The sequence below is a fragment of the Elephantulus edwardii genome, unplaced genomic scaffold, assembly GCF_000299155.1.
Source record: "Elephantulus edwardii isolate Elephantulus edwardi_28Jun2011 unplaced genomic scaffold, EleEdw1.0 scaffold00368, whole genome shotgun sequence".
Taxonomy (NCBI): domain Eukaryota; kingdom Metazoa; phylum Chordata; class Mammalia; order Macroscelidea; family Macroscelididae; genus Elephantulus; species Elephantulus edwardii.
The window spans coordinates 1,561,869-1,584,733 of NW_006400118.1; the positions used below are offsets into that span (position 1 = coordinate 1,561,869).

Sequence of the window (22,865 nt, forward strand, 5' to 3'; positions counted from 1 at the left end):
GGATGGGTGTGTCAGAGGTGGTGCAGTTGGCGCAGGATAGAGCAGGGTTTAGGGCTGTTGTGCATAGGGTCGCTATGAGTCGGAAACGACTCGACAGCACATAACAACAACAACAACATACATTTAAGCAGTCTACTTTTTTGATAAAGGTTATCATTGACTAGCAAAATAAGACAGTATTTTTTACAGAAGATATTTTATCAATTTGGGCATTATTAACATAATAGGATTAAACAAAGAATGAAAGTACAAGCGTACATGTGAATACATACTACTATATTTAAGTTGTTTTTCTAGTGTCTTACAAGTCAGGTTAGAAATTATATAGAGAACTAAACCTATTAACTAGAATCTATTCTATACTTTATTTACAGAGGTTTAGAGAGGCTACTGAAGTTACTAAATTTTATAGCTACAAAAGGCCCTCATGCATTTTCCAAGTTAGAAGAGTTAATGTGGGACATTCGAAAACATTTTCAAGTAATACTGTTTAAAAAGTGAGAAATCATCTGACAAAGAGTTTTAAAAACTTCTGATGTTCCAGTGGCATACCTACATTTCGGTAAGAAAGAGATGTGGGCATCTGAATTTTTTTAAAAACTCCATGTCTGACTCTTCTATGGTCAGAGTAGAGAAACACTGGGTTAAGTGATAAAGGAAAATCTCTGTTTCCTCCCCAACAAAACCTACTAGAGGAAAAAAATAACAAAACAAAACAACCCCACCTCTTCTAATAAAAACCCCTCTAAATGCCAGTGTCTAAACCTTAGGTTGAGAGAGAGTTAAAAAATCTTCATAATATTAAAAGCACAGCTTCACTAAACACAGCCTTCACCCATAACCCAGACCGCTAAAAAAACCCAAAATAAACAACAACAACAACAACAACAACAAAAAAGTACCCAAAACCTAAATGAAATGAAAAAACCCAGCCTGGGCTCTGGCCACCAAGTTCACTAAAGCAGCTTCAAAAGCAGTATTTTTTCAAATCAAAGAATAACCTAAGATAGAGATCACTCTAGAAAGGGCAACAAAATTTTATTTAAGTAGTACCTGATTTAAACATCACTTGTGACATCAAGAGATCATGTAAATTGCTGATATTGTCCCAGCCTGGCAGAAACACCAATATTGCACCATCCTGCATGTGAAGAAACAGCCATTACAAAGGATCACACCAACAAAACTTGAGCAATAAAATTCTGTGACAACTAAAATCTAGACTCTAAAAAAGTAAAAACGATGCTTCTTTTTTTTCTTCAAATAAATGTAAAGTATTTCATAATTTTGAGATTTTATCTGGGTGGGAGGTGTCAACTTCTTTAATAGTCAGTTACTTTAAAAGCATCAAAGAAAATACTTGTTCTTTTTCCATGGCCTTGATACATTACTAAAAGAAAATGTTACATGGATTGGGAAAAAACTGACCTCTTCTTCCAAAACAATGTATCGGATAAGGGCAGCAATGAGATTCAGATCAACTTTATCATCATCCATCATTTCTAAAACATCTACAGTACTTGCAGAATACCTACAAGAGTAAATACAAAATATCTGAAATGATATCACTACTATAATGTTTCTTGTGATTTAAATTCCCGTAAAATCTTACTACTTTATCTACAAATAGGGGACTCTAAAGACACCAGAACCATTTTAATGGTGTTTAAGTCAACTCACCATAGCATACTCAGCCAGCGTATGTATGAACGAACTCGCAAGCATGTATGAATTCAAATGGCGGTTTCTGTTTTAGTCACTAAATCATTGTTCAATCATTCCCCAACAATAAGATTACCTTCTCCGAAGATCCCTTACGTAATCAGGCCACCGTTCTTTATAGATTGCTTCTTTTTCTTCTTTTTCTTGTCTGTTTACATGCCCTTGCATGAAACCTCTCTTAAACTGGGATCTATGTTCTTTCTGATCTGGAACATACCTAAAACAAAAACAAATAAGCTTATGTCTGATAATACATGTACGATCAAAACAAAGTTTCAAAGATGATTTTTTTATCACAATTTCTAATAAGCAATAAAACATCAATTTAAGATTTTATACATAAACTTTTCTTCATCCATCATGATGTTGCCTATTGGTCCAGTGGTAAAAATCTTTGTTTTCTTGACATTGAGATGCAATCTATACCGAAGGCTGTATTCCTTGATCTTTTGCAACAAGTGTTTCAAGTCCTCTTCAATTTCAGCAAGCAAAGTTGTGTTACTGATGTATCTCCCTCCAATCCTGATGTCACGTTCCTCTTCACAGAGTCCAGCTTCTTGGATAATTTGCTCAGTATATAGACTAAACAGGTAAGGAGAGAATACAAGCCTGCCGCCCACCCCTCTCAATTTTAAACCATGCGGTGTTCTACTCTGTTCACACAACAGCCTCCTGGTCCAGGTATAGGAGGTAGAGGCAACATCATGAAGGATGGAGATTAAAACTGTCAACAATTTCCTATTACTTGGATCCACAGTTAACACCCTTGGTAACATCAGCCAGGAAATAAGGAGATGTACTGTACTGGGAAAATCTGCAGTTAGGGCCTTTCAAATTATTGAGTAATATTTGAATCTCAGTTTGAGTCTGAGGTGCGTCTGAATCAGGTAATGGTCTTTCCAATCACTTGCTATGTGTGGATGTGAGAACTGGACAATGAGAAAGGATAACATAAGAATTGATACCTTTGAGCTGTAGTGTTGGAGAAGAACACCGAACATCCCACAGACAGTCAAAAAGAACAAACAAATCTGTCTTGGAGAGGGTGCAGCCAGAGTGCTCTTTGGAAGTAAGAATGATGAGGCTTTGCCTCACATACTTTGGATATGTTGGTATGAGGGGCTATTTCTTGAAGTAGGACATGATGCTTGAAAGTATGGAGGATTGGGGAAGGAGAGGAAGAACCCTGACCATGTGGACTGACACAATGACTGCCGCAATGGGCTCTTATGTGTCAGAAAGTATGAAGATAACACAGTATAGGACACGGTTCAGATCTTTAGTTTTTTAGGGCTGCTGTGAGTCATACTCGACAGCACCTAACAACAAAAACACAAAAATCTGATGTTTAAGATAAAAATTATTTTTCTCTATTACAGTATATAAACTTGCAGACCATGTTAAACAGCCATATTTTTAAAAAACTAACTTAGAGCTTCGCTTTTAACTTTTTAAGATTCATGTTCGGATTAATTTATTTTAAGTCTGGTACAACAGTTAATGAATACCTCCTAGACAGATATAGCATTTAAATAACAGTTTTCAAACTTGACTGACATCAGGGTTGAGGTAAGACTGAGAACAACTGGATAGATTATGTATACTGCATAGAAACATATGAGGGAAAGAACAGTTCAAAAGCGATATATGATAGGGTATTATGGTTATCACAGGATTCCATAATTAAGGTTGCATAGTGGAGTGCATTCAGGGCGGGGGGATTGTATACCAATGAAGAAGTTTATCTTTTGCTTTCTGAAGAGAGGAGCGAAATGGAAGGGGGGGGGGTGTAGAGAAAAGTGCAACAATGAATGAATGGAAATCCAAGGTCTCTGTACATTTTCATTAAAATTAGTAAAATAAAATTGGGGGGAAGAATACAAATTTCTAAAATCTGTGAAACTGAAGGTTTCTAAATTTTAACCTTGGCAACTGGATTCTGTACGTTCCATTTTTTGACAGTTTTTTTTAAAAAAAAAAAAAACCCACTGCCATGGAGTCCGAGCCCACTCGCAGCTGATCACCCAGCAGGGATTCCAGGCTGTCAATCACTGTGAAGCCCTGGAGGGGAAGGCCCTTCTTTCTCCCTTGGAGAAGCTGGTAGTGAAGCTCCTCATCTACCAGAACTCCCCGTTCACTAGGTTCAGGCATGCTGGCTGGGAATTTTAAACAGAGTCCCAGAAGCGTCAAGAGTGTGTCCACAGACCTGCAGACCATGCTTGAAAACGATTCAATCTGGCCTGGTGTCACAGTTACAGCTAACAGCAGTCAGAATCAGCGGGGCAGATCTCTTAAGCATCAGTCTACTGCTACACTATAATTCCACCATATTGCAATGTCTGCTCAAAACAGACAAGACAGCTGGCCAGAAATGCTACTGAGAGGCCTGGGACTCCCGAGGTGAGGAGACAAAGAAAAAGGTACCTGTGCTTTAATCACCATAAGGCCCAATGGTATTTAGAGTATGAGCTCAAGACTCGGAAACAGACTGATGATGTCCTTGCCATAAGTTAACTCTGGACAAGTGGCTAAATTTCCAGCCTACTATCCTGATTTCAGAGATAAATATTTCCAGCAGATTACTGAGGATAAAAATACAATAAAGTGTACAGCGTGATATGTAGCTCTCCAAAAGGTGCTCACTGCCCCTTCCTATTCAGTATCGGTGACCCAGGAATCCCCTAAGTCTTTAATACATAAAAAGGCAAAACCCAATGAAACAAACACCCTACCAAAAAACAAGAAGACATATAAAGGCTCCAACTTCAAGGAGGGTAACCTGAGACGTATATGGCTAATATCCTATCACTAACACTGTCCTTAAGACTAAAGTGCACCTCATTCAGGCCATGGTCTTTTTAGTCACTTGCTATGCATCTGAGCTGGACAATGAGTAAAGATGACAGAAGAAGTGATATCTTTAACTGTGTGTTGGAGATGCAGTCCGAGTGCTCCTTGGAGACAAACATGATAAAGCTTCCTCTCTCACATACTTTAGACATGGTGCTACCAGAGGCTGTTCTTTGGAGAGGGACATCGTACTTTGAAAGGTGGAGGACAGAAAAGAAGAGGAAGAACCTCAAACCAGGTGGACTCAAAGTGACTACAGCAACCAATCCAAGTGTGCTAGAGACTGTGAGGATGGCACACAACTGGACAGGATTCAGATCTGTTATTCACAGGGTCACTAGGAGCTGACTCAGCTCCAGGGATCTAACAGTACAACACTTCCCAGAGGTGCAGTTCTCCTTTTCTGAAGAGGTTAACTGGAGGCTTCTAATGAAAACCTCTCATCAAGGACCATGCTGCCTCCTTGGATTCCATTTTCAGGGCTGGCACAAGTAACACAAGTACACAGATACCGTCGTTTTCTCCCCACAGACCATCTCAAAGAGTTTCATGCACAGTCCCTGACTTCTAGAAAGGTTAAAAAACCACTCATCATTATTTAACTTTACATCTATGACACTCAAAACGATTTTCATTATTATCAAGCTGCTATTATTCTCTCGCAAAACAGCTGGTAAAGGAGGCATGACAGGAAGCAGGATCCACAACAGAATATTAAGGCAGAGAGTGAGTGTTCGGCATATTTACACAGATGATAAATTAACGCAGAGAAAGATCGTACACTGCCTCTCTGACATTAGCATACATCATGCTGCACTGTGACATGTCTCCTCTGAATTTCCTCACCTTCTTGACTTGACCAACTTGCTCCCTGCTGTTACCATCTCACTGCTAATATTCTTTTTTTGGGAGGTGGGTGAGAGGAAGTGAAAAAGTTATAATCCAGGTTAGTAGCAGAACTGAGTTAGCACAGCTTGTGCAATGTGCTTGCAGATGCCTCAGCCTTACGCCTTGAGGCCTGCGGCCAGTGTAACAAAGCTGTCAGTCCTGCTAACCAGAGTCCTCCAACTAACTTGGGCTAAAGGCTCTTCGCTCCGGTCCATTCATCACTGTCCCAAGGTTCACTCCATCTCCTAGCATAGCAGGTCCCTGGCTGTCCACTGCAGCTCCTGTGGCTGTTCTCCCATGGGCCCTCGTCTGGCCAGCGCAACAGTCTCTGGTCCTAAAGGATGCATTACATTCTCTTGCTCCTTCTTTGTCGGTGGTGAAGTTCTTACCAATATACTCTTGTATCACTCAGAACAGGTTAACCAAACTTTATACGCTAGCCAATATGTTTTTTCTTTCTAGATATAAGCTCTGATGATTTCTGTATCATATCTTTCCTTGTTTATGCTCAGTTCCCAATACAGTATAAGATGTGGAGTAAAATTCAATATATATATACAGACACACACACACACACATTCAAGAAGGGAAGGCAAAATCTAGCTAAATTTTGCCAATGTAAACTAGAAGGAAGACTCTTTGTTCTCTTGTTCCCATTATCACTTCCTGGCTTTTTCCATTTAACATGGAAGCTGTGGAGTCTTGACACATTTCAGCACAAGGGTTTTGGTATCTTTTCTATTTGGTCTATTCATTCAAATGTGTATTGCAGATCAAGTACAGAGACTACACTTAGTGACAAATATAAACACATGATATAGCTGTAAAATATGTATTACCTGACATGGGCAATGGTGGGCTAGATGAAAAACAATACAGCCTGTGAGAAGTATTACAGAGGCTTAACAGGAAATAAAGTTGGGAGTCGTTTTATAGAATCAACAGTTACAAAAAAAGGAAGATATAAAAGAAAGAGTATGTTACAGGGCAGAGAGTCATGAATCAAAGTGTACACTAGATAGTATCTACATGTCACAACTTTGGTCAATGAAATAGGCAGGATTGCACCATGAGAACAAAAAATACAGACAATTACCAATTAGACTCATACAAAGAAATAAAGAGTGGTTGACGGAAGTCAGAGAGGATAATGAAAATTGGGTATTCAGAGCCAAAAGATTAAAAAACTCAGAAGACTTCTCAAACTCGACTGCCCAGCATTAGTCACCATTACAAGAACATGGAAAGAGCACAAATGTCTAACCACAACTGAACAGATTGAGAAACTGTGGTACATTCACACAATGGAATACTATGCAGTACTCAGGAGCAATGATTTTGTAAATTACTATATAAACTGAGAGAAACTGAAAAGCATTATGCTGAGTGAACTAACTCAGTCTCATAAGGACAAATACTGCATAAGACCATTATTATAGAGATTTATAGCTAGTAAAATGTGCATTGAGGATCCAAGGGGCCGGGGGAGTTGGGACCAGAGGGGTGAGGATGGGCAGGGGAAATATAACTGGGTTGTATAATTTGGGGGGAGGGAGTAAAGGAAATGGGAAAGATCCAATGGGGATCTGGAAAGACATAGTAATGGTGAACCATAGTTCAATGGGGATCAATTTTATGAAACAAAATGAATGGGAATGATTGAATGAAACAAAACGTGAATGAAAGAGAGTGTAAAACACAATGTATATGAACTCTGTAAGCAAATCAACATAAAATAAAAATGTTAAAACTCTGCTGCCAATTAAAATCATTCAAAGAGCTTTAAAAAACTGTTTACCTAGATCTGGCATGAGACTTTGATCTCCTGGATTTTAAAAAGCTCCAGGTGATTTTATTACAAATTAGACTGTAATCCACATTAGAAATCCCTGAATTATGGGAAATACACATTTTAGGTTTAGAAAAAAATGGTCTATAAGGAGTTCCTGAGTCTAAAGTTTGTTGTTGTTGTTGTTATGTGCTGTCGAGTCGTTTCCAACTCATAGCGACCCTATGCACAACAGCCCTAAACCCTGCTCTATCCTGCGCCAACTGCACCGCCTCTGACACACCCATCCCGATTACCCCAGTCACCGAATCAATCCATCTCATAGAGGGTCTTCCCCTCCTGTGTTGTCCCTCAACCCTCCCAAGCATGATGTCCCTCTCCAAGGACCCGTCCCTCCTGGCAACATGTCCAAAGTATGTCAGACGAAGCCCCAGAATCCTTGCCTCCAAGGAGTAGCTTGGTTTAATCCTCTCCAAGATGAATCTGTTTGTTTTCCTGGCAGTCCAGGGTACATTCAGTACCCTTCTCCAGCACCACAGCTCAAAAGCATCCACTCTCCTTCTGTCCTCCCTAGTCATTGTCCAACTCTCTGATGCATAACAAGCGATTGCAACTCCATGGCCTGTATCAGGTGCACCTTAGTCTCCAGAGAGACACTGTTGCTCCTGAGTACCTTAGAGAGGTCCCTAACAGCAGACTTTCCCATCACGATACGCTTTTTGATTTCCTGACTGCTGGTGCCAAGAGTGTTGACTGTGGAGCCGAGCAAACTGAAGCTGTGAACACTCTCAATCTCTTCGTCATCCATCTTGATGCTGCCAATTGGTCCAGTGGCGAGAATCTTTGTCTTCTTGACATTGAGCCTCAGTCCATACTGAAGGCTGCAGTCCTTGACCCTTCGCAGCAAGTGCATGAGGTCCTCCTCAGTTTCAGCAAGCAGGGTTGTGTCATCCGCATAACGGAGATTGTTAATAGACCTTCCACCAATCCTGATGCCACAATTCTCTTCATAGAGCCCAGCCTCTTGGATAATCTGCTCTGCATACATGTTGAAAAGGTATGGAGACAGGATGCATCCCTGGCGTACACCCTTCCCAATTCTGAACCATGCAGTGTTACCCTGCTCTGTTCTGACTACTGCCTCTTGGTCCAAGTATAGGTTTCGCATTAGCACAATTAAATGTTCTGGGATTCCCATTCTTCTCAGAGTCAGCCATAGCCTGTTATGATCCACACAGTCAAATGGCTTGCATAATCAATGAAACACAGATAGACATTCTTCTGGTATTCTCTGCTTTCAGCCAAGATCCATCTAACATCAGCAAGGATATCCCTAGTACCATGACCCCTTCTAAACCCAGCCTGGACTTCCGGCAGTTCTCTGCTGATGTGCTGTTCTAATCGTTTTTGTATGATCTTCAGCAGAATCTTGCTTGCATGTGTAATCAATGACACTGTTCTGTAGTTTCCACACTCAGTTGGGTCACCTTTCTTTGGAATGGGAACAAATATAGATCTCTTCCAGTCAGTTGGCCAAGTGGTTGTTCTCCAGATTTCTTGGTACAACTTGGTGAGCCCATCCAGGGCAACATCTGTTATCTGAAATACTTCAACTGGTATACCATCTATTCCTGGGGCCTTATTTTTTGCTATTTCCTTCAAAGCAGCTTGAACTTCTTCCTTCATCACCATAGGCTCTTGCTCATATGTTATTTCTTTAAATTCCTCTGTATCTGCCAATTCCTTTCTATATAATGACTCAGTATATTCCTTCCATCTTCTTTTAATACTTCCTGGATCATTTAATATTCTGCCCAAAGCATCCTTGATTACAGCAACTCTAGGCTTGAATATGTTCTTCAGTTCCTTGAGCTTAAGAAATGCTGAGCGAGCCCGGCCCTTTTGATTTTCTGACTCTAGCTCCTCGCAAATTTCATTGTAGTATTTTGCTTTGTCATTCCGAGCAGCCTTTTGGAATCTTATGTTCAGCTCTTTAGTATCTTGTGTCTAAGTTTAGCTTAAGAAAAATTACATAATTGAGCTTTTCAAAGTATTTTTAATAATTCTTACCGTATTTTCTCAATTACATCTTCCAAAAGATATTCCACAACCGGAAAAGTAAAGCCAGGTATATGTATCATTGGACAGTTACCTAAGATGGTAGAAAAAGAAACAGAAATCTCTATATATACTAAGATGTTGAAGGAAAAATCCTATCACATTATTAACAGAGAACAATGACTTTTCATCAACATTCTTAATGTCATAAAATGGCCCTGTTACTTTCAGAGTTCTACACTATTTTTCAACTCCAAATCTCAACTGGCAGTTTAATGTACAGATTATTTCAAGGTGAACTAAAATACACAGAAATCTATTATTTTGTTTAAAGTTATCAATCTGATCTTCATTTGTAACCAAAATGAAGTCTTACCAAGTTTTAGTGAAATCTAGATAAAAACCACCACTTCTTGTGGGACCCAAATTGAAGGAAAGAAAGTTTTGGGTTTTTTTTTTAATAAAAGTTTTTTAAAAAATAAACATTAAATTGTGTTTTAGAATTAATTTCCCAAAAAAAACCCAAATACAAAATACGACCACCACCAATTCAAAACCAACAACCCATCTTTAATTAGTTCGGTGCTGTCAAGTCAGTTCTGATGCACGACTCTAAGTACAACAGAACAAACCCTGCTGGGTCATCAGCACCCTCCAAATCCTGCCTGGTACAAGTCACTGTGTTTGACCATCTTACTGAGGGTCTATTTCTCCTAAACACAAGTAGCACACACTATCAACAAAGTCAGCACTGCATCAGAGGTCAAAATATCTGAGTTCTCTATTATAAATCTTACTTTCATAAATTTATCTTCAAAAATTGAGCAAGATAATCAACCTCAGCTCTAAGCTTCTTTTTAAAAAGGGGGAGGGCATCACATCAGTTCTGAAAGTTGAATAAAAGAACATTTACTACACATAGCTATATTACATGTTACTTCTCCCCTTTTTCCTTTTCCCATTGTAACAGGAAAGTCAGGTAGCATATTTAAAAAGCATGTAGTTTATACACCTACACCTGTTAATTATACAACTTGTTTAAGCTCCTTAATTGCTCCGAGGCTGTTTTCTCCTTTGTGAAAATGAGAATAAACACTGTCTCATTACGTTATGATGAGGATTACAGCTAAAGTGCCAAATCTATTAGCTGACCCACTGCAGGTGTTCCTTAAATGGTCAGTGTTATGCTTACTGTTGCTAACAGCCAACGATACTAGTCTGTCATATGCACGCCACAGAAGAACCACAAAACAGGCTTGTAAAACTACAGAACCACAGAAAAATGTGTTTTAAACCATCTAAATTCGTGCTTTACACTCACTCACGTTATCTTAATTTTCCTGGTAGTAGCACTAAGAAGCTACCTGTCTTTTCTAAAGCAGTACTGATGAGAGCATTATAAATAGGTCCAACTCTTGACTCTAAGTTAGGACTGTATGAGAAGAAAATAAATCACTAAGCATTTATTTTGACTACTATACTTAGTATCATATTGTTGTGGGAACCGGACATAAACAAGGGTAAAAGTTAAGCTCCCTCCTACAAAGGACAAAGTAGGATATCCAGAGGGTAATTTATTACCAAAGCCAGCCTTTGATAAGACAATGAGCAAATTTTCCTCAAGCAGGATCCCAACATCCTACATTTATGTTCTAAAGACTACACACTGAAAGCACTAGTGGTGCGGTGCACAGAAGTGCTAATTCAAAGGCAGCCCCCTCTGGGCATTCCAATTCATCTTCTGCTCTGCAGGAGGAAAATGGGGAAGCTCCTTCCCAGTGATTTACAGCCTCAGAAAACAGCTGGGGCTGCGAGTTAGACGTAAATCTACAGTAATGAGCTTTTTAGACTTAAGTACACAAATTTACTTGCTCATATATCAGTTTATCGATTTAATTCCCCAAAATCGTCCAAAAATTAATGGGCTTAATTTACATTACAGAGCAAAAACACTGGTCCACTAGATTACTGATGAAACAAATATGTCTCTATATTACGCTCCCGTTCAAATTTAGCTAGCTTCTAGAAACTATACCATACGTGGGATGCTCAAACATGTTGTTACTCAAACATGTTGTTACTCTAAATTCAATGGTTTTGAGATACTTTAAACTAAGGCGATCACTGTAAATTTCACTTACCAAAATACTCTGAAAATTTCTCAGCATTCAATGTGGCACTCATCAATATAACTTTCAGTTCTGGCCGAGAACTGAGAAGGTCTCTAATGACAGTCATTAGAACGTCTGACTGTAGATTTCTTTCATGGATTTCATCAAGGACAATGTGACTGACACTGGTTAAATGCCTGAGGCAGACAGTGGGGAAGATGTTAACTCAGCGTGGAACTTACAAAAGGAAATCAAGAAGAATAACTGTCTATTACAAATCAGTAAAATCTAATAATTTACACTCACGGGTCTGACTGGAGCCACTGAAGGATGATTCCTGTTGTACAATATAAGATGGAACCCTGTTTCCTCGGCAAGCGACTGTGAATAAAAAACATAAATTAGTAATTCTTTACTTTTCTATTAGTTTAGCAAGCATCACGTTTTAGTTTTAGAAATTTTTAATAAAAAAATCTATACTTGTATTTTTAGTGATGCATGCACCTATCACTGTAGTAGTAAAATCTACCTTCAAGTTCAATGCATGTTATTTTAACTGTTCTAGTAGAGTATTAATAAATTACATTTTAAGGGTATAACGTGGAGAATAAATTAACTTCTTGAAATACAAGATATGGTAATTAGAAAGGCTGTTCTTTCCAAAAGGTTTAGTAGAAAATTGAGCTCCAGGAAATGCAATGGAGAAGGACAGAGTTAAGCATACCAGGTACTTACTGGTTGCCAAATAAAGTCAGGAAAGTAGGTGAGTAGTATTTAAAAGATTAAGACACCAATTTAGTTCCTGAAATAATTAACTTAGTCATCTAAAGTAAAAGATGGAAGTAGTTAAGAGTCACTATACTAAAAAGAATTGGCTGACAGAAGAATTTCACAGAACAGTGTATGATCAACAGGCAATGATGAAGGAGGAGGAAGTTCAAGCAACTCTGAAGGAATTGGCAAAAAACAAGGCCCCAGGAATTGATGGCCTACCAATTGACATATTTCAACAACAGATGCACCACCCCTGGATGTGCTCAGTATGTTGTGCCAAGAAATCTGGAGGACAAATACCTGGCCAACTGACTGGAAACGATTCCTATTTATTCCCACTCCAAAAAAAGGAGACCTGACAGAGTGTGGAAATTATCGAAGAATATCACTAATTATCACATGCAACCAAGATCCTATTGAAGAGTATAAAAAACGATTTGAACAGTACATCAACAAAAAGCTACCAGAGGTATAAGCGGGGTTTCGAAGAGGCCGTTGTACTAGGGGCATTACAGCCATTGTCAGATGGAACTTAGCTGAAAGCAGAGAGTAACAGAGGACTGACTGTGTTTTGTTTCATAAGACTATACAGAGGCATTTGTGTGGATCACAACAAATCATGGCTAACCCGGAGAACAGGAATCCCAGAACACTTGTGCTTACGTGAAATCTATATTTTGACCAGGAAACAGTCATTAGAACAGAGCAAGGAAACATAGTATGTTTCAAAGTTGGAAAAAGTATATGTCAGTGATGCATCCTATCTCCACACTTTTTCAACATATATGAGAAACAGATCACTTGGGAGGCTGGATTATGAGGTGGAATAGGGCATCAGGATTGGAGGAAGACTCATCAACAACCTGAGCTACGCAGAAGATACAACCTTGCTTGCTAAAACCATTGAAGACCTGAAGCATTTGCTGCAGAAGGTTAAGGACTGAAGCTTTCAATATCCATTGAAGTTCAACATCAAGAAAACCACTGGGCCAATTGGCAGCATCATTATACATGGAGAAGAGACTGATATTGGTAATAGCTTCACCTTGCTTGGTACCAGTAGCCAGAATCAGAAGATGAACTGCTGCTGCATCAGAAAAGTCTGCTGTCAGGAACCTCTTCAGAGTACTGAGGAACAATAATGTTAGTCTAGAGATTAAGGTGCACCTGATTCAAGCCATTGCCTTTGCAATTACTTGCTATGCATCAAAGAGCTGGACAATGAATAAAGATGACAATAAAATTGAAGCTTGGAGTTCTTTGTTAGAGAAGAATATTGAAAACACCATAGACTAGGGAGTTCTGGTGGCCTTGTGGCAAGAATCTGTGCTAGAATCCTAAAGGAGTGTGGTTTGAATTCACCAAGTGCTCTGCTGTAGGAGGAGGGGTAATCTCCTACTGTGCCAATCATATCTGATTGGACAGTACACAACAAAAACAAAACAAAACAAATCCCCCCCTCCCAAAAATAAAATACCATGGACTGCCAAGAGAACAAACAAATCTGACCTGGATAGGGTGAAACCAGGCTGCTTCTTTGAGGCAAGGAATTTGAAGCTCTCCCTCACCTACCTTGTGCACTGTACCAGGAGGAATCAGTCCTCGGAAAAGGACATCATGTTTGCAAGGGTGGACGGACAGCAAAGAGGAGGAAGATCCCAGAGGAGATGAACTCAATAACTGGGATGATGAGGGTCAGTGCGTCACAGAAAATGAGACTGTCTCAGGACAGGATGGGTTTCAGAGCTATTAGTACACAGGGTCACTACGAGTCACAAGCGACTAGATGGCACATAACAACCATCACCTAAGTGCGGGGAAAATTCTTTTTAAATCATTTCATATGCAGTGCTGTGGACTGGTTCGAACTCAACAGTACATTACTACAACTACTAATCTTCAGTTTTGGTTAAAAAAATTACATTATTGCTTCCTACACTCCTTATACTAGGCTACAGTTCTTTTAAATGGCAATTGTAATAATAAAAAAGTGGGAAAATTTTCATTCTTGGATTTCTAGCGTCAAAGTGTCAGTAAAATCTACCAGTAAATAAAAAATGAACCATTACCTCTGGAGACGAATTTGGTATCCAGTACTATTCCCATTCCCACAAGACTCTGCCCTTTCTGCAGCTACTCGCTCCGCAACCTGTAATTTAAAAACCAGTTATGGTAAAAATACAGTACTATCTGCACGAAAATCATGAACTTCAGGACAAATTTGAGGTTTCTGAAAAAATCACAACAACTTTGACAAGTTCCTGAGAGCCCAACGCAATGCATTATCTGATGTCTTCTCTTCTTCCAAGGGTATGACTGTGGATCCAAATAAAAAGAAATCACTAGTAACTTCAGTCTTTTCTTCACTTATGATGCTGTCTACTGGCCCAGTCGTGAGGACCTCTGTTCTTCACGTTGAGGTATAATCCACACTAAAGGTTGTAGTCTTTGATCTTCTCCACTATGTGCTCCAATTCCTCCTGGCTTTCACCAATCAAGGTTGTGTCATCTGCATAACGCAGGTTGTAGATGAATCTTTATATAATCCTGATACAGTTACAGCATAGCCTAGGTAACATTAATAAGCAAATAAACTTAACTCTTAGGACAAGAGGCACAAAGCTCTTTTAACACTGGTCAAAGATGATGACCCTCAACCAGGTGGATTGACACAGTGCCACAGTGGGCTCTAGTGTGTCAGGAAGTGTGAGGACGGCACAGGACAGGACAGGGTTGCTGTGGGTCGTACTCAACACCTAACAACAACTGGTTTTGAAGATTTAGAATAATTAGGTTTAGGATTCGCTATGAAAGGGGGAAAAAACCACAAAATAAAACGTTTGTTTCTTAAAGCAGTGTGGTTGGAGCATCATGGGCCCACTTACACACGGATACTGTTGTAATAACACAATATAGCACTGAGCATCTCCAAGCAGATTGGCTATGTACTTGTGAAATATCAACCTTCAGAAACTCTGTGACTAGAGTGGATGGATGTAGTTATGTCATTGAGTTGCCTTTAACTCATTGTGACCCTCTTCAAGGAGTAGCCCATCCTAGCAATGTGCCTAAACTATGTGAGGCAAAGCTTTATCATCTTTAAAGGGCACTCTAAATCTTTATCATCTCTGAAGAGCACTCTGACTTCACTTTCTCCATGACATACTTGTTTGTTCTTCTGGGAGTCCATGGGATGTTCAGTACTCTTGAACTCCACAGCTCAAAGCATCAATAATTCTTCTGTCATTCTTAATTGTCATCCAGATCTCAGACACATAGCAAGTTACTAGAAAGACTATGGCTCGAATCAGATGCACTTTAACGCTCAAACAGCCATCATTACTCCTCAATAATCTAGAGAGGTCCCTAACTGCAGACTTCCTGGTGCAATATATCTCCTGGTTTCCTGACCACTGGTGTCAAAGGTGGTAATTGTGGATCCAAGCAAGATGAAGCTGTTAACAGTTTCAATCTCTTCTCCATCCATCAGGAGGTTGCCTATTGGTCCACTGGTAAGATTATTGTTTCCCTGACGTTGAGATGCAATTATATATTTTTTATATTAAATAAATTTATCTTCCGCAACCAATTCTTCAAGTCCTCCTCAGGACTTTCAGCAAGCAAGGTTGTGTCATCTGTGTAACACAAGTTATTGATGAGACTTCCTCCATTCTTGATGCCACCTTCTTCTTCATAGAATCCAGCTTCTCAAACAATTTTTTCAGCATAAAGATTGAGTAGTAATGGAGAGAGGATACAAACCTAATGCACTCTTATCTTAAACCATGTAGTAGTGTTGTTCCCTTGTTCTATTTGCACAACAGCCTCTTGGTACAGGTTTTACATGAGCACAATTAAGTGCTCTAGGATTTCCATTCTTACCAATGTTAGCCATAACTTAATATAATCTATACCAGTATACTTTCAGGCAGGATCCATCTAACATCACCACTGATATCCCTGGAGCCATGGCCTCTTTTAAATCCTGCCTGAACTTCTGGCAGTTTCCTATAAATGTGCTGTTCTAGCTTTTCTTGAATGATCTTCAGCAGGATTTTGCTTACATGTGATATTAAAGACACTGTTCAATTATTTCCACATTCTTTTGGATCACCTTTCTTGGGAATGGGAACAAATATGGACCTCTTCCAATCCATTGGCCAGACAATTGTTCTCCGAATTTCCTAGCATAGACTGGTGGGCACATCCAGGGCTGCATCTGTTAATTCAAACAAGTCAACTGGACTTATTTTTTGCCAATGCCTTCAATGTAACTTCAATTTTCTCCTTAATTGACTCCTGTACACATGATACTTTCTGAAATTTTTCAGTGTCAGCCAGTTCTTTTTTGCACAATGATCCCGTGTATATCCCTCCACTGACTGGAGGGACACCCCTCCATCTTCTTTTGATGCTTCCTAGGTCATGTAGAGCATCTTTCAATATTGCTGCCATAGCCTTCAGCTTTTCAGTTCTCTCAGCTCGAGAAATGCAGAGCAAGTGCCTCCCTTTTAATTCTGCAACTTCCGCTCTTTGCACATTTTATTATTTTACTTTGCTTTGTCTTTCTCGGCTGTCCTCTGAAATTTTCTGTTCAGATTTTTCACTTTGGCACGTTTTCCCTTTGTTTATCAGCTTTTAAAGGTGCTAGTACAATTTTCAAAGTTCCTTTTGACAGCTATTTCAGTTTTTTCTTTCTCTTCACTCTTGTAATGACCTTTTGCTCTCTTCATGGATGATACCCCTAATATCATTCAACAACTCATCTGGTCTTTGATTACTGGCTGTTCAACGCTTCAAATCTATTCTCAAGATGATTCTGAAATTCAAACGGAATTGATTCAAGATCATATCCTGGTTCTTTTGGACTTATTTTAATTTTCTATGGAAAAGCAGTATCTAAAGGAAAAATTAAAGACAAAAGAAGAGTCTTTTTAAAAATGACAGCTTACTTACTGAAATAGCACTGATTCTTCTCGGCTGAGTACAAACAATTCTGCACGCAGATCCTTTTCCTCTTTCAATGTAGTTATCCAAAATAAACTGAGTAACCTGTGTGGTTTTTCCACAGCCAGTTTCACCACTTATCACTGTTACCTGATGGTTAGCGATCAAATTTACCAATTCCTATTTGGAAAGAGAAAAATAAAGCAAGACATTAAATGTTATATAAAAAGCCTAAAAAATTAATAACATTCAAAGAAGCTAAAGTTTCTAACAAACATATACTGTTAAGTGTTAGAGAAGACATCACTCAGCAGGACAATATATTTATGTTGAAATGTGGTCAAGTGCAGCTTTCAGGCCTCTATCATGTCTCCAGAATTCTGAGCTCAAAAGAATCAGACAGTACCTGGCTACTACTGTCAACCTGTCAACTGCTCTAAGGGAGATCATAATAGAGTCTTGGATTTAAAAAAAAAAAAAAAGGTAAATGGAGAAAATAACTCAAAATCACAGTGATGGACAGGTTTATAGCCTGACAGACTCGTAGAACTGAGAATATGGTCCTTAGCTGCCCTTGCTCCTGGAACTGAACTCACCTCAACCCTGTGGTACAGCCTGCAGTAAATAACAGAGCCATCTACCAAGTGAAAAGGGAGCTTGAGAGGATTAGTGGTAGGGAGCAGCCTTGCTAATCCAAAGGCACATGGTTCAAATCCAGCAGCTGTTCTCTGGGAGAAAGATGAGCAATCTTCTCCCATGGGATTAAACTGCCTCTGAAAACTTGGCAGAGGGTCAGCTAAAGTTCATTCCCCACCTGACAGCACATAACAACAACATGGTGCTGTAACACCATCAAGGTACTAAGTCCTTAGAATAATTATCCATACAGGATCCAAAAGCACCATTCTTCCAGGAATAAAGCTCAAAAATGTATGAAGGGAGAGGACAGAAAGATGGATAAAAAAGAAGAACCAGAGAGGGGGGGAAAAGTGGTAATAGGATGTGTAACGGTAATTGCTATCAAAAAGCAAGTATGAATGGTTGAATGGAATACCAATCTGTTCCAAAATCTTTCACTCAATCTCAATCTCTCTCAATCTCTCAATCTCTCTCTCTCACACACACACACACACACACACACACACAGAGTTATATACAGCACTGGCAGTTTGCCTATACAGATCTTACAATTTGGAATGAGATAAACAGCAACAAATATAAAGAACAAAGCCAGAGTACTGGTTTTGGGGGGGGGGAAATAAACTACCTCACTAAGAAAAGGATTGACAAGAGCTGTCAATGTGGGATCCTCAATACAGATATAAGTTGTATAGGGGAAAAAACCTTATCATTTCAGGAAATTTTTTCTTTCAGATAAGCACTATTGTTTTTAGTAAGAAAATATTTCCTGCTACTTCAGAAGGTTGTTACGCATTTACTTTTATCTATAAAAACAATTTTGCTTTTAAAAACTCCCCTTCTATTAAATCATACTTCTGAACAAGTTCTACGTTTGAACACTGAAAATTTTAACTGTTAACTATTTATAAGTGGAATAGAATTCATTTATTCAAAATGCATATCCTAAGAATCTATAGACTTTCCTATTCAGGAAATAGAAAAGAATAAAATAGTCACTGTCCTTACCAAACTTACAACGGACTAAGAAGGGCATATATTGTAAGTATAATGTATAAATGTCAGGTAGTAATCAATGCTATGAAAAGTAAAGAAAAACCAACTTAAGGCACGGAAGATAAAGAATATCATTCCATAAGAGGTAATTCTGCGAATAACAATAAATTCATTAAAATACTATACAGTTGATCCCTAAAAAACATATGGGCTAAGGGCAACACCTCTCAAATCTCCATGCCATCAGAAATCTACAAATCTTTTCACTGTGATACAAAACTGACTGACAGGACAAACTGGTCATTCAGAAAACAGGACTACACAGTGTTTTGGGGGGAGCTCTGGTGGCCTAGTGGCAAGGAGCTGCCACTACAATCCCAGAGGCGAATGGTTCGAATCCACCAGATGCTCTGCCGAGGAAGGAGGGACAATCTCCTCCTGTACCACTCAGATCTGATTTGACGGTACACGCACACAAAAATAATAAAATAAAATAAAATAAAACAGCACTACACAGTGTTTCCAAGGGCGTAACATGCTGTTAGGTGCCACCGAGTCAAGTGTGACTCAAAAAGACTCTATCAGTATGGATCTGAACCCTGCCCTATCCAGAGCTATGCTCATCATTTGACATACCTGAACCCATTGCTGCAGTTACTATGTCAGTCCATCTGCTTGAGGGTTCTCCTCTCATAAGCTCACCTTACTAGCAACAGAGAAAAAGTGTGCATGGAACTGGGCCTACGCAAACCAACCTGTGTTGCTGAAGGATCAATTGTATAGTATTTAAATTTTGACGTTAAAATGTTTAGACTCAATTAAGTGTAGAGAGTTTATCCAAAGTTACTAAGATGTAAAAATCTTATTTTTAAATTCTGAAGATTTCAAGTATTGATAAAAAATATAAGAAAATATTAGGAACCTTTTTGTCCTTTGATAATTCAAAACAATAAAATTAATGATAAGGTTCAAATAATAATTTTCAGGAGGAAGGTTAGCAATTTATATTTCTTCTCCATACATAGCTTAAAAAGAGTTTGTTTCTTTACTAAGTATTCTTCCAATCAAATAAAATCGTGTATATGAGTTTTACCTTTTGCATTCCATATGAAGGTAGCTTTTCCCGAAAACGCTGAAATTAAAAAAGAAAATAAATTTTCATTTTAATAAAAGAAACTTAACAAATTTTATTTACTGTTACCAGAACAGTTCACAAATATACTAGAACCTAAAAGTGGTTTTATTTTACAGTACATGTAAAATTTTAAGACTTCAAGAATTCCTAAGAAAATTAACAATTTAACAACTTATTTTTAAAATATTTGATACAGAATTATTTCACATCCAGCAAAACGGAGACAATTTCTGTTAATGGCACTAAAACAGAATTAGGCAACATTCACAGTCTCTAAATTTCACTATTTTTTCTATTTCTCTTACATTTTAATCTCCAATTTCTATATTGCATTCTCTTTTCCATCTATCTCTGTTAATCTGTTAAACTGAGTATAAGAATTTAAATAAATTAATACCTCTAGTGACAAGAACATTTCATACTGAATTCCACTTTGCCATTTAAGAACTGTGACCTTAGTTATGTCAAATTCCTAGGTTAATTCCCACTACCTGCATTTCGATGTAACGAGGGTCAGTTCTTTTCTTCTGTAAATCTTCTAATAGTTCTTTGTCTAAGATTACATCTGGTTCATTTTCTTGCAAAAGATACTCAGAATCTCGGTCTGTGTATGATTTATCCCTGGCCCTAAACATCCTTTTTCCTTGGTTTATCAATTTTTTTTCCTGGTCCTCAAGTTTCTTCTCTAAGCTTGGCCTGTTCTCAGCCGAAACTTCAGTACCATATCTATGTGAACAAAATTAGAAAAGAAAAACAAAAGACAACAAAGAAAGAGTTAAAAGAGCTACCCCTGGAATAAAACAAGACAATGTGTGACTTTAAAAATACCAGTATCAAAAGTTTTCAGTCTTTTCATAGAGCAGTTCTTACAATGAGTACTTAAAATGAATTCAAATTCTTCTACATATTAAATATCACCAAACACCTCATTCCATAGGATAGTTATAAAATTAGAAACCACAGAATAAGCCTTCTTATTCGCTGGCTTTGGTTTTTATTTTCTTCTGGTGTAATTTGTTTCTTTCTTCTAGCTACCATTTCTGAGCTGTAAATGTAATGCTACATTAAACAGTCCTTGAAAAATTTTTACTAATTTTTCTCTCTGAATGAGATAGTTCCTGTCACCTTGCTAAAACAGCAACAATTTTACATCTTGTAAGCTTTCCCCATAGAAGAAAATCTGAAATGCTAAGATAAGAAGAATAATGTTTTTGTTGCCTTTGAGTCAAACACAACTCATAGTGACTGTATGAGCAAAAGGCTTGAAGTCTTTCTACAACTAACAACATTTATTTAAGTTCATAGTGTCTGGAGGCATGTTATTTAGGAAGTGGATGCCACTCCTGCTTTCAGGAAGAATAATACACAAGTTAATACATTTTCTTTCCAAATAGACTATTTCTATCACTTAACTTTCCCCTGAGAACAAATGTGTCATCTAATTTTTCTGACATTTCATCAAATTTGCTGTATTTAAGGAAAAAAACATACATTACTTTAAGGCTAAACTTCACTTATTAAAGAGCTTCAGAAGTTACTTTTATTATTCATAAAGTGCTAGTCTTTATTCATTCTTTAAAAGAATATTTTTCTTTTTACCCATGATCTTCAGGCGCAAACCAGGATATCTGAGCTTCTGAATCTTTATCATTCTTAGCTTGAACAGAATTCAGCAGCTGCACAATTTGTTCCTCTCGACGTTCGTCCATGTGCACTACAGCTCTCTTGCAGAAAGGGAAAAAATATTTTTATTAACCTAAGAAAACATGTTAAGTATCATCATGATGGAGAGAGAAGAAACTGAAACTGTCAACACTTTCCTGTTATTTGGATCCACAATTTACACTCTTGATACCAGCAGTCAGGAAACAGGAGATGCGCTGAACTGGTAAGTCTGCAGTTCGGGACCTCTCCCAATTATTGAGGAGACATGCTGTCAGTGTGAGCGCTAGCATGCATCTGATTCAGGCCTTGGTCTTTCTGATCACTTGGTGTGTAACTCAGAGCTGGACAATGAATAAGGATGAGAGAGTGGATATTTTGAGCACGGACTACCAAAAGAACAATTATATCTTAGAGGGGGCAGCCAGAGTGCTCTTTGGAGGCAAGGCTTCCCCTCTATGGGCATGCTGGAAGGGGAAGTGAGAAGGAAGTGATGCCTGGAAGGGTGGAGGGTCAACGAAGGAGAGGAAAATCCTCCTGACAGGGTGACTGCTGTGATGGGCCCAAGTGTAAGGATGTAACAGGATGGGACAGGGTTCTGTTGTTTACAGGGCCGTGATGAGTCATACTCAACTCTATGGCACCTAACAACAACAATAAGAAAGCATGTGCAAAATTATTCGGTAATGAAAAATAAGGTCAAAGTTACAAAAAGTCATTTTAAGTTAGCCCACTTGACCTCTAGTCTAAGTCCATATTCTCAATTTAATGAATATAGATCTAAATCATTCATTTAACCCATACACAGCTCCTCACACATCCTTCCAGTGTTTTTTCTGTAATGAAAACTACTTAAATGAGACCTAACATAATTAAAAAATTGCACACCGATCCAATCTAATCAATCCATATGTTGTTGTTGTTGTTGTTATGTGCCATCGGTTGCCTGCGACTCATAGCAACCCTATGTACAAGAGCCCTAAACTTCACACTATCCTGTGCCAATCTCACCATCTCCGACACACCCCATTACCACAGCCACTGAATCAATCCATCTCATCGAGGGTCTTCCAGACTACATATATCATTCTAGGGTGTTTTTTTTTTTTTTCTGTAATAATACATTTAAATGATCCCTATTATAATCGAAAAGAAAAGCATATTCATCATGTCCCTTGGTTCTCCTCTAACCCCTACCACCAATTAAAAACAAAAACAATTAAGATAAAAACTGTAAATACTTTAGTAGTTACAGACATTTTTTTTTTTTTTTTTTTTTAAATTTTGTGTACGT

The 22,865-nt window shown here is 38.4% G+C and overlaps 1 protein-coding gene across 2 annotated transcripts in view; it reads right to left on the reverse strand.

The window, feature by feature from the left end:
* Window positions 1–22,865, reverse strand: part of DHX36 (DEAH (Asp-Glu-Ala-His) box polypeptide 36) — a 59,563-nt gene that overhangs the window by 32,903 nt on the left and 3,795 nt on the right. For both annotated transcript variants that reach the window (XM_006902098.1, XM_006902097.1), the window contains exons 2-12: window positions 21,509–21,633; window positions 20,401–20,635; window positions 19,868–19,906; window positions 17,149–17,319; window positions 14,262–14,341; window positions 11,725–11,799; window positions 11,449–11,615; window positions 9,320–9,401; window positions 1,799–1,939; window positions 1,429–1,531; window positions 1,054–1,141 (exon numbers count right to left, since the gene is read on the reverse strand). In XM_006902098.1, the coding sequence (XP_006902160.1) occupies window positions 1,054–1,141; window positions 1,429–1,531; window positions 1,799–1,939; window positions 9,320–9,401; window positions 11,449–11,615; window positions 11,725–11,799; window positions 14,262–14,341; window positions 17,149–17,319; window positions 19,868–19,906; window positions 20,401–20,635; window positions 21,509–21,633 (1,306 nt within the window). The remainder of the gene's footprint in view (window positions 1–1,053; window positions 1,142–1,428; window positions 1,532–1,798; window positions 1,940–9,319; window positions 9,402–11,448; window positions 11,616–11,724; window positions 11,800–14,261; window positions 14,342–17,148; window positions 17,320–19,867; window positions 19,907–20,400; window positions 20,636–21,508; window positions 21,634–22,865) is intronic.